The sequence below is a fragment of the Odontomachus brunneus genome, unplaced genomic scaffold (genome assembly GCF_010583005.1).
Source record: "Odontomachus brunneus isolate Ranch 3 - 2012 unplaced genomic scaffold, Obru_v1 Obru_scaffold_176, whole genome shotgun sequence".
NCBI classification, from domain to species: domain Eukaryota; kingdom Metazoa; phylum Arthropoda; class Insecta; order Hymenoptera; family Formicidae; genus Odontomachus; species Odontomachus brunneus.
Genome location: NW_022639626.1, coordinates 163,620 through 175,187, shown reverse-complemented (window position 1 = coordinate 175,187; position 11,568 = coordinate 163,620). Strand labels below are relative to the sequence as shown.

Here is an 11,568-nt window from a genome sequence, read left to right as displayed (position 1 = left end):
ATTGCATTTTAGTTATATTTAGTCTATTTCGAAAAAATATTTTGGAGATATTACTCCTTTTTTTTCCTTCTTCTTTGCTTTAGTTTTGCGTTTTACACATTATTGTAGTCTTCTAAGTATGCGTCTCATTCCATTTCTTATCAGATAAGAACTGCGTTATAAATCCATTCTAATAAGTTCCCGACGACACATACAACATATAAAGACAATGGATTAAGATAAGCAGTAATGAAAGAAACTCTCGCTGACCGGAATTGTTTTAAAAAATGTGTTAAATTCGGGTAGCGAGGAGTAACTATACCAGATATTTCTAATAGCGATTAGGTATTATACGAATGGTAATAAAAAGGAAAAACATGCAAGACAATGTACTAAAGATAAATATGATTTACTGTGCTGTAAGTCCTGATAAAAAACTAGATGCTTATTGAGATCTGAAGTCTTTGTGTATATCAAAATTATTTTGGAGAACAACACCTCTTGTACGACTATTTTTTTCGGTTTTATTACTCGAGGATGCGAGGATACATTCGCAATTCTCGTTGCCCTGTGTGTTACAGATCAAATGAAAAAGAATATTGATTTGCGAAGTGAAGACAGGCGAAATTAACCGGAAATTATTCAAACACAGTTTTGTTTGCGTAGTCTCAGATTTGTACCTTACGATCATAAAATGAACCGTTTTTAAGTTATTTATCATTAATGTACAAATATCACACTTTTGTGGTTTTGATATTCTAAAATGTATGTAATGTGTGTTGATACATGAAAGTGACTGTTTTTATTAAACGCCCCATTTACTCGTGAAAAGAGTTACCTCTGTTATTGAGAGAGATAATAACTATAATAAAAAGAGAGAGAGAGAGAGAGAGAAAACAACGTAAAAATGTTCCAAATACATACATGAGAAATTGCGGAAAAAGTAAAACAGAAAGCGTCGACATTATCGAGGCACCTATTTTTACGAACGATAAATCTTTGTAACAGGAATAACGCGGAATAATTCAAAATGTACGCTAAAACGTTATGTCACGTTTTCGCCGATAGATTTACCGTGCGGACGCGCGAAAGGTGGTACATGAAAAGAAAGTGAAAGTCGTACAAAAATCACGATCTTCCGTTCGGTATTATGGATACATGTATTACGTATAACGAGACAATAAAATTAGCGAAGCGGTTAATAACCGAAAAACACGATCCTGTAATCATCGCACCTCGACGCATGCATCGAAATTCCTGACGCAGAATCGTGTCAGTCGTGCGATAAATGGCAGCACCGAGAAGAGTTGTCGTTCAGGCTGAATAGAGGAAGAAGTGAAAGTATGCTTCTTCAACGAGCGGTCCTGCAACTTTCTCTACTAGCGGCATACATAATTCAAACTAAAAGTATCCTCACGAGAATACGTGACTAATTTTATAATTTATGAATTATGCGCGGCGTATCTCGAGGTATGGCGAATTCAATGCAAAATATACGAATCGGAATAATATACGGCCACCGTATAGTATACATAGTAACAACACTTAATGACTAAGTGTCATTGATCGATACATTTTATCCTGGACCCATCAAAGATCTAAAAATATACTCTACAGACAATGATCATCAAGTGCTAAATAATTGTGTTATTAAACATTGGCTTCTGAGAAACACGTGTAAAATCTAACATGTAACATGTAAAAAAGAAAAAAAAGATTCCTCGGTGTACTTCTTTAGAATCTATATACGCACTGATGTACGACACTGATGTAAATACGGCACTTTCTGTTCGCGAATGGTGTGCAATCGGTAGATGATACACACGTGGGCTGCTCTTTTACTCACGTTTATTTACGAAAAGTGGAAAGTCATTCTACATCGAGAAACTTTGAAAAGGTACAATAAGCGCAAGGTGCAAAGTACGAAGGGAACGTTCGTTCATAAATATTTCTATCGATAGATAGTCGCAAGGAGCTCGGAGTATGATTATTTTTACACGACGATGACGATGACGACGATGACGACGACGCCGACGATTGTACAGTAAGGACGGCTCAGTTTCGACCGATCTGATCGATCTGGCTCTGTAGATTGTTCACCACTTCTGGTGGCACGTGCTCGCCCAGGATCTCGAAGAGATTGATCCTCTGGTCGCCGGGGATCGATTCGTAGGCGGCGAGTTCGATGCCTTCTTGGACCTTCTGTATAGTTGCGTCCTTGGGGATCAGGTAGGTGTTCTGAGCCTGCCGTATCGCCTCGTTACTGAAGATCTGCCCGTCCTTCTGCGGATACGCCGAGACAATACCCGCCACGAGCAACGCGCCCAGTGCTATCGCGTGAAGCCGCATCTGCGCGCGAAAAAAGAAGGAAAGTTCGGTGTGGCATTCGTGAGATCGTACGACGACGATTCGAGTAACACGGTGCTGTAGCTTCGAGGATCTCGAGTCTCTTTATCGTATTGATAACGTGTGAATTTGATTATTTATAATAAGCACGAACAAGTGAGTTCTTCCGAATTTGCGCGCGACGTTTGAGGAGCTCGATAATCGCGATTCTTACACGTTCGGAATCGAAGTTGTTCTTTTGCGCGACGATTCCACGAGATTACTGTCTTCCAGATTGTTACTGAAATGTCAATTTCTTAATTCTCGAATCATGCAAACCGTGGAGAAACGAAGCGTTAGTCGCGTCGCGGCGGAGTTTCGTCGCTGTCGGGAGAGCGACGACGTGCACATCTCAGGAACGTCACTCGATCTCTCTCGTTGAGATTGCGAAATCGGAGCGACGTTACGATGCGATGCACGAAGAGTTTTGCAACGACGTAGCCTGGAGCGCAATTAGGCAACGGAGAGCGAGTGAGTAAAATTTACGTCATTTATGATGCAGTAACGACAACTTCCCCGCGATGTTGTGATCGCAATGTCGAAGTTAATTCGGTAACACTGAGTCGTGAGAAAGATTCGATACGTTAATAATTACATTTTCTTCCGCATATACTCGTTTCAAGTGGCATAGTGTGTGCACAAAATGACAAACGAAAGAGAGCGAATTTACAATTCGGCAATGAGGTGACGCGCGAATTCGATCGAGAGCGAGAGACTGACATTTCTTTTACAAGAAAAAAAAAGGATTTATGCTGTAGCAACAAACTAATTTGCGAACAGTTGAACATAATTTGCTGCGTTAGCTACTTTTTCTTTGCAGAAACCTATTTCCTCACTATGATAAAGAAAATCTGCTTATACAGCAAGAAAAGTGCCTAACGCAGCAAATATATCCTTAAATATATCCTTAAATTTGCTACAGATGGACAACTAAACATAATTTACTGCTTTAGCTATTTTTTTTGCTGCAAGAGCAGATTTTCTTGTTATGAAAATCGTCGATCAATTTTCTTGGCAAGAAAATTGGTTCCTGCAGCAAAAAAAATGTGGCTAACACAGCAAATTATGTTTGGTATCGTTTTTTCCGTTAGAGATCCTTTAGTCCGAACAAGGAGACCACGACGTGAAATCTCTTGGCTAGGGTTAAGGTGATCGTGGTACTCACGTCGAAAGTATCGTTTCACGATCGGTCGCTCCGAGACAAAACTGAACGCGCGGCGACGGAGGTTGCTTTTATACCGCAGGTGCCGCGGCGGCCGAACGGTGAATGCCACTCCCATCCTCTTCGAGCGAGATTCGTTATTGTCTCGCGGCACAGGACGAGCATACGAGCCATCTATTCTCGTTACGTGCTTTAGCAAATGTTAAAAAAGAAAAAAAGAATCCCAAACAATCGTGTGACTAACGAGACGTGTGTAGACAGTACGAGAAGAGCAGCATAGAAAAGTAGCACATATTATACCGCGAGTCCGTTGTGAGGATACTCTTTTTTTATTTTCAATATTGGTTATCTCACACATACACACACATGCACATTCACGCATAATACTCGTATCTTATTAGCGTATTAAGCTTGTGCAATTCTGCGAAATTGTTACTTCACGCGTAAGAGATTAGTAAAGTTTCCTTCAAGATATTCGCCTCACGGAGAACAATAATTTTGCTCTTTTAGCAAAATCGTCGTTGCTACTGCATATTCGTAGTGACATAAAAAAAACTTAGTTGACGTCAAAAAAACTTAGTTGACGTCAAAAAAACTTAGTTGACATCAAAAAAACTTAGTTGATGTAACTAATTTTACAAATTACTTGTTATCAGAGTGGAAGAGATTTTGTTGCCAGGATAAAAAAAATTTGTTGAGTATATTTGTCCTAAGAATCACGTTAATTTGCTATTGATGCAAAATAATGTATCCTTAGCAAATTTATTTGCTATCGGAGCAAAACTGTAACTGTTTATATAAATCCACCATGGTTCTTATAGCAAAATAATTTATAGATTCAGCAAATTATATCCAGCGAATAGTGATTAGTACTCTTAGCAAATCTTTTTGCTGTCCATATAATAACGAAAAGATTTTGCTAGACCAGTAGAAAATTTGCCGGGCCAGCAAATTATTTTTCTCCGTGGCTAATATTCGCGCAAAAGCGAATATTAAAAGCTAATATTCGCGCAGATCCAGGCGAATTGAATCGCATCGGGGTGCGATAATCAACGAATGTAAAGTTTGACGACGCGAACCGTCGAGACATTTCACCTGGATGAGTTCCGGAGGAACGCGTCGCGCGCGACCTGCTGTGAATATCGGTGCCCCATTGACCAATATACGGCACAGACAAGATTCGCGGTGTATCGACGCGGATTTCACTTTTACGAATATAAACTTCTATCACGAATTTTGAAATGATCTCGCAACAGACGCGACCTTTCTCACTACTGAACAAGTACGGCGATATTTTGATCGAGCGAGTCATTATCATACGTATAATTTGCTCATAATTTTTAAGAGTAACATTTCTTCATGCTAGACTGATTGCCGATTACCAGGGGCGAATCGAGAATTATTTTCAGGCCCGCACGCAAAAAAATAACTTAGTAATATCAGCTAAACCGCAGTAGCTGATTCAAACTTAGTCAAAAGGCTAATCGTTTAGCTGTTAAGAATTGGCTATGACAGCTAAAATGTATTTGCTATGAAATGCAAATATATTAGGTAACATTAAAAATACACATTATTTCAAGTAGCTAAGAAAATGGTTATTCCTAAATTTCTTATCGTATGCATAAAATATTAAAGAAGTTTGCCGCACAGCTACAATCATTTGTTACAGTCATTTATTTCTAGTAGCTAATATTTCTCGCTGTAAGTTTAACAGTGAATAAATTTAGCTTTGGTAGTATCGATATTAGCTATCCCTATTTTAGTGACACATCTTATCTGCCACAGTTATTTTTTAGCTCTGGAAGCTAGTTTTTTTTTTGCGTGCGGTTCTCGCCGAATTCCCAATGTCGCTGTACATAATAATGAAATATGGAATTGTTCACTGAGATTCCCTCTCTGTCGGCTCCAAAATGTCTTTGCTTAACAGCAACTTTCCCACGGGTTTCTCGCAAATCTTTCCCTCCTTGAAAATAAATCGTCCACCGAGCACGGTCGCGACTACTCTCCCGAGGAGAACTTTTCCCTCGTAAGGTGATAGCTGCAGAATGAAATATTTCGTGAGACCGCGTGAGACGCCTCGCAATTTTCGTCGCCTTCATCATATTATAGTTAATCGGTAGCTTATCTACTCACTTTGTTCTTATAGTGAATGTTATCCTTCTCGATCTGCAGAAATAAGACGCTCTCTTATAACGGCACTTGTACCTCTGCATGGAGAATTTCTTTATCTCCCGCCTCGACGATGTAATGTACGCGCAACGGGACTCACCTTGATACTTTCATCCGGATCCCAAATAACGAAGTCCGCGTCCATTCCTACCGACAGAGTACCTTTGCGACCTTCGAGGCCGCACAATTTCGCGGGCTGACTACTGAGTAATCTGGAGATGTCAGGAAATGTCAGAGCTCTCGTTTTTGCGGCTGTCCACATCAGCGGTAATCCTGTTTATATTTTTAAAAAAATTAAGATTCGACTCTCACAATATTTTCATTTTGTATCTTCAATTTCTCGACAAGTCTGATTTTACGTCTTCACTTCGACATGGAGAAGATCGAGTAGATTACGAAATATATGCGTTAACTACGTTGACTGATAGATTTTCTAATGACTCAAAGAACAACATGCGTTGTGCCTTAAAAAGACTCGAAATATAAAATTTCTCAACGTCTTCAAATATTTTTTTGGGAAACTAGTGCTCCCCTTAATTGTAATATGCAAATAAAATTTTATTAATCTCGACACTTTCTGTTTTGAGATATAAACACGCACCAAATTGCAATGAAGAGATACCACCCCAGGCGCGCAGAAAATCGCCGCGAGTTTTCAGTTCCGGCACGCAGGGCGAATGATCCGACACGACCATGTCCAATGTTCCATTTTTTATACCGTGCCACAATCGCTCCTGAGTGCACACGTGCGAGATTTACAACTTGCTTTATTAAATATTATTTTTATTTACTGAATACTGAGACGCGCGAAAGAATTTGGTTTGTTGGCACAATACTAATCTATTTACTCGATTACTTTCGCTCCTGATCGGCGGGCAGCATTTGAACACGGTGGAACCTTCCGGTATCTCCTCCGCGGTGAGCACCAAATAGTGATAGCAGGTTTCCACGGTCAAAGGTGCGCCGCGAGCCTTGGCATCGTTTATTAACGTCAGGCATTCCGCGCTTGATAAATGCACGATGTGGCATCGAAAGCTTCGGGATTTTACATAACGCTTCATATAAATTCATATACAAAATGTTTCGTACATTTAATCATATGCGCAAACGTATCGTTAAGTGAAATCCGCGGACTTACTTATATCCTGTACACCAGTCGCAGATTAATTTGACGGCATCAAGCTCCATTCGGTCGGGCCGGAAACGCAGGAAAGTGTCATATGATCGTGGATCGTCTGAAAGTTCGCTAAGGGGGTGAACCGCGATGCTGTGTAATAAGAATGGACAAATAACCGGATTTGGTTCCCGGATTGGAGCCGCATTTTTCGTGAATTTATTCCACAAGAAACGCGGTTCCAAAAGACACAAATCCAGTATTTCTTCACCACAAGGAGCTGAAGCCGCATTTTTCATAAATTTTTATATCTCCAACATTTCCTGTGTAAATATTTCAATTCACTTCGTTAGGAAGAAGAGCTGTTGTACTTGCTTCTCTTCCTGATGAAATGAGCTGAAATGTTTATGAAACATTGCAAACAAATTCATAAGAAACATGGCTTCATCCCGGAAGTTAAATCTAGCATTCCTCCACTCCTTAAGAGCAAATTTAAGCAAAAAATCTACACGTACCGACCAGCCGATTTGTCTCTTCAGGCTCTCCGTATTCCGCGTGGAACTGCAAAAATACACATTCGCGACCAGTTGCGATATAAACGGAGTTGAACGCGAGAGGGTAACCGCGAGATAAGTACCGTTAACACGGATCTCGTGGGTAGTAATTCCGTCAAAGCCCTTCGCACGTCGTCCACCGAGACGTGTGGAAATTCGTCGATTCCGCTCGGACAGAGGAAGCATTTGAAACCGACCACACCTGCGTCCACCAACGATCGCAACTCGCGCTAGAAACGACAAGAGATACGAGGGACTGAATTAATCGAGAGACAGAAGTAGAATCGCGGAGACAGCACGTCGCAGGGTCTCTTCGTTCGCAATCTTATAGTGTATCATTTTCGCCCATCCGCAATCGAGCAGTTGCGCTCGATTCAATTGCCCGTTGCGGACGATGGAACATTTGAGACTATAGCATCGCGTAAACGCACCTTTGGCAAAGTGTCCGCAGAATATTTGAGACCTCTACTTTCGACCCGAGTCTAAAGTGCCGGATTAGTTCTGATAATGAGATACAGATTACATACGAATATTTGAGCTTTCAACGTAGAATATATATACATACATTCTATATTGAAAGCTGAAGTATTCATCTTTAAAGATCAATAAGAATAATAAGAACGTCCAGAGTTAGGTATTAATGTTATTGGTGTCCAGGTATTGATGTTTTTACTGCACTCAATGAAGTTTACACGGATTTTGTTTGGGCACAAAGAGTCCACCGCACCCGTGCTTAATTAACATTCACGAAACTGAAAATCGTAAAGATAGTGAAAAAATGAAAATAAAGCAAAACACAACGGATCAATAAAGTGACACAGCGAGACGCAGGATGTCCGTTCTCACCCCCATACCATATCACGTACGTGTTATTTGGCGTGTTTTTACCGTGTTGCAAGTCGCGTTGCAAGAGCGTAAGTGTTATTCTGAAAAATGTATGCAACGAGTGCTGTTGCGCGCAATACCGGGAGGGAAAGAGAGTGATTTCAGTTTTGAGAGACGAATATGTCGCTACGACGGAAACAACGAGCGACGATTCTTGGCACACTGTAATTTTACAAATCTGCTTACTGTTCGGGCCGCGGAGGGTCGGTGGGGTGGCTCGTATCTTTCGCGAAGCGCGCGTCATTTGCGTCGCAACCCTTGAGCAGAAAACGGGATATCATGCTGGTGCATGTAGTACGAGAGTACAACTTGAACAGGATATTTCTGTCGTGCTTGGGTCTCTGGCCGTTCCAGAGCAAACTGGCGAGGAACTGTTTGCCGATCTTTTGTCTCGTGCTCCAGATAAGTTACTATCCGTTCGAGGTGATGATACATATTCCGAGTGTGATTCTTGATCGTGCGGCTTGATCGTAGAACTCGACTCAAAGATGATTGATGTTGTGCTTAGATACTGATGTTTCATGATCATCGCGACGACGCGCAAATGGTCTTCGAAAGTTGCTACCAAATTGTCATTACGAGTGCTTTCCTCGTGAGACTGTGGAACGAAATGTGGAATCGCGACAAGGTAAGTCTTCCGAACGGTGATCCAATGGAATATGAAAATTGATATTCCGCTAAAGAAATGTTCTTCAAACAATTCGTCACCCCGTGTGTGTTCCTTTTCTTTCTTTCCTTCTTTCTGGAAAGCAAGATGCTCGTTGACATAATTATTGTTGTGACGTCAGTTTCAACGTATGTACGAAGCCATGGACGCGCACTGGGATGTGTTTACGAGCAACCTCGAGGTTCAGATTCTAAAGGAGTACTCGAACGTGTCGCGAAAGTTCACGTTCTTCTATTCGAGTGAGTAAATTTCGCGAGTGAGATCGAATCGCATAGCGAATAGAGATGTGTGAACTATTTGAATTCTAATCGAATCGAATCAAGTGAAATTCGATTCGATTCAAATTCGAATCCTTATGATTCGCATCCGAATAATTCGAACATTTCGAATCGAAAAGATTCAAATACGGATCGCGCACATTAGCATTAAGAACTATTAAAGACATCCAGCTTTACGGGAATTAACATGATTTGAAAAATTTGCTATATATTTTTAAGATTTTTTTCAAAAATATTAAAAGAAGACAATGGCTTCTAGATAAACTCTTACCGACAACTATCGAATTGATATGTGTCGTTGCGCAGCTTTCAAGGCTGGAACTGTATTCCATACACGTTTACCGACTATATATTATATATCTCTTACCTTAAAATGAATTGACATCACATGATCAATGTTATCTCTCTCTGTTAGTTACTGAAGTCACTATTTTTATGTTGAATTCAATGATTATGTTAATTCAATGATTATGTTAAAAATTCTTTTAACGATTCGATTCGATTTGGGTGAAATTTCATCGATTCGATTCGATTCGAATTCGAAATTAAAATCTGAGATTCGATTCGACATTAAAAATCTTTGATTCGCATATCTCTAATAGCGAATGATGGAACAAGGCGGCGGTGACGGATCATTGACCTGTCACGGTGAAATTTCAGTCATGATGTACTCGCTGATGTCGGTTTTCGTGATATTCCCGTTGACCCCGCTGTTCTTGGACATCGTGTTACCGCTCAACGAGTCGCGTCCGCGAGTCTTAGCGTTCGAAGTTGAGTTTCGCGTGGACACTGACGAGTATTTCACGCCAATTTGTTGCTACATCACCGCGATCACCGTCGTCGGCATAAGCATCATGGTAGGCGCGGACACGATGCACTTTACCTGCACCACTCACGCTTGCAGCCTCTTCTCGATCATAGGGTGAGTGCACGTTATGCGAGCGTAACGATACGTTATCCATATGCGTTTCGGAGAAACATCGTAAGAAGCAAATCATATCTCGTAGCGAGAAAATCGAAAACGTATTGGAACCAGACAAGAACGTGTGTGATTGCTGCGTTAATGTGGAACTCCATTGTCGGAAGGAATTGTCTAATGAGCGTGCGATATACGAGAGATATGTCAACTGTCTGAGAAAATATCAGCTCGCGTTAGAGTAAGTCGAATTTTTCCGAGTTTCTTTCAACTTGTGACTGATTACTATTATATATATGCACACATATATATACATACACATTGTGTCATGAAAATGTAAGATATTAAATCAATACAAACGACAAAATTGTCGCTTCTATCATTGTGATTCTTAGGTTTGTCGACATCTTGAATTCGACGCATCAAACGGTCGCGGTATTCTTCTTGTTTCTGATCGGTGCAACTCTAAGTCTGATTGGAGTTCGAGTAAGCATTAGCTAATTAATTATGTGCATTGGACAAATTACAGAGGCAAAAAGAATCATGTCGATAGCGGAGATGCATTTTTCAATGAACGCGTGAGATTTGGAGATAAAAAAATATGAAGTCCACTTCGTGTATTTTCAACTTTGTACGACTTTGACTTTGATTGACAACATCTACTGGCGTTCTTTGTGGCTTACTGTTGCTTTAATTCGGTGAAGCCGTTTCTATAATACGGATATATAATATCTTTTTATATATTATAGATCATCTATGTGTTAGACCAGATGGATGAGATGCTTAGATTTGCGTGCATAATTATGGGAGCGTTACTGCAACTGATGATCATGTGTTACTCCGGTCAGAAATTAATCGACGAAAGTCAGAATGTGTTTCACAGAGCGTAATAATAGCTTCATACTTTCAATTATATTTATTAGGGGCTTGCGAAAGTTCGTCGGACTGTTGGTAATCTTACTGGCTCAAAAGATGAATCATTTTATATGCGCGGAAGCAGATAATTATCAGATAATTACAGAAAGTAGAAGATAACTATGACAGATATTTTAATTAAACATGGCATGTATTGTTTCGTCATTATTAATCAAAGAAATAACTCTGACAAAGCTCTCGCGAGCACCCACTATCTACATGTATTTTATATAGCATCGGTGTATCTTTGTGAGTATCCACAAGAGTCGACTTTTCACTAACCAATCGATGACGAGTACATTCGACAATTGAGAGATCACGCGCGACGATCGATATTATTTATTCATTATTTTTCTATATTATTAGGACCTTAACTTAGTTTCCGCCCGCAAATGTTAGATGGCAATGCAAACAGTTCTAGTAGTCATTACTAACGAAACAGGTAGTTTGTGATTAATTTCGACATTTCTCGATAACATTCAGTCAGCATACACAATTATTTTCCTAAACAACAATTTCTTTTGCTTTGTGAAAAATGGAACGC

At 40.1% G+C, this 11,568-nt stretch overlaps 3 protein-coding genes across 4 annotated transcripts in view; 1 reads left to right on the top strand and 2 right to left on the bottom strand.

Annotated features, from left to right (window-relative positions):
- Positions 1-1,810: 1,810 nt before the first annotated feature.
- On the bottom strand, positions 1,811-4,293 carry LOC116851460. Its single transcript, XM_032830896.1, has 2 exons — positions 3,530-4,293; positions 1,811-2,328 (listed from the first exon to the last, which is right to left on the bottom strand). Exon 2 carries the CDS (start codon positions 2,326-2,328, stop codon positions 2,035-2,037), a length of 294 nt encoding a protein of 97 aa, XP_032686787.1. The 5' UTR covers positions 3,530-4,293; the 3' UTR covers positions 1,811-2,034.
- The window catches only part of LOC116851459 (odorant receptor 63a-like), a 16,587-nt gene continuing 7,342 nt past the window's right edge, over positions 2,324-11,568 (top strand). For both annotated transcript variants that reach the window (XM_032830895.1, XM_032830891.1), the window contains exon 1: positions 2,324-2,835. In XM_032830895.1, coding sequence (XP_032686786.1) covers positions 2,778-2,835 — 58 coding nt within the window. In that variant the 5' untranslated portion in view covers positions 2,324-2,777. The remainder of the gene's footprint in view (positions 2,836-11,568) is intronic.
- LOC116851458 (allantoinase) overlaps positions 5,227-11,568 on the bottom strand; it is a 9,412-nt gene continuing 3,070 nt past the window's right edge. Inside the window, exons 4-11 of the mRNA XM_032830890.1 lie at positions 7,447-7,593; positions 7,325-7,370; positions 6,834-6,930; positions 6,544-6,730; positions 6,297-6,429; positions 5,796-5,968; positions 5,660-5,692; positions 5,227-5,564 (exon numbers count right to left, since the gene is read on the bottom strand). Of these exons, the coding sequence (XP_032686781.1) occupies positions 5,406-5,564; positions 5,660-5,692; positions 5,796-5,968; positions 6,297-6,429; positions 6,544-6,730; positions 6,834-6,930; positions 7,325-7,370; positions 7,447-7,593 (975 nt within the window). The 3' untranslated portion in view covers positions 5,227-5,405. The remainder of the gene's footprint in view (positions 5,565-5,659; positions 5,693-5,795; positions 5,969-6,296; positions 6,430-6,543; positions 6,731-6,833; positions 6,931-7,324; positions 7,371-7,446; positions 7,594-11,568) is intronic.

Bases quoted from the DNA above. Each gene is read 5' to 3' on its own strand.
- LOC116851460 (XM_032830896.1), bottom strand. From the start codon at position 2,328: ATGCGGCTTCACGCGATAGCACTGGGCGCGTTGCTCGTGGCGGGTATT.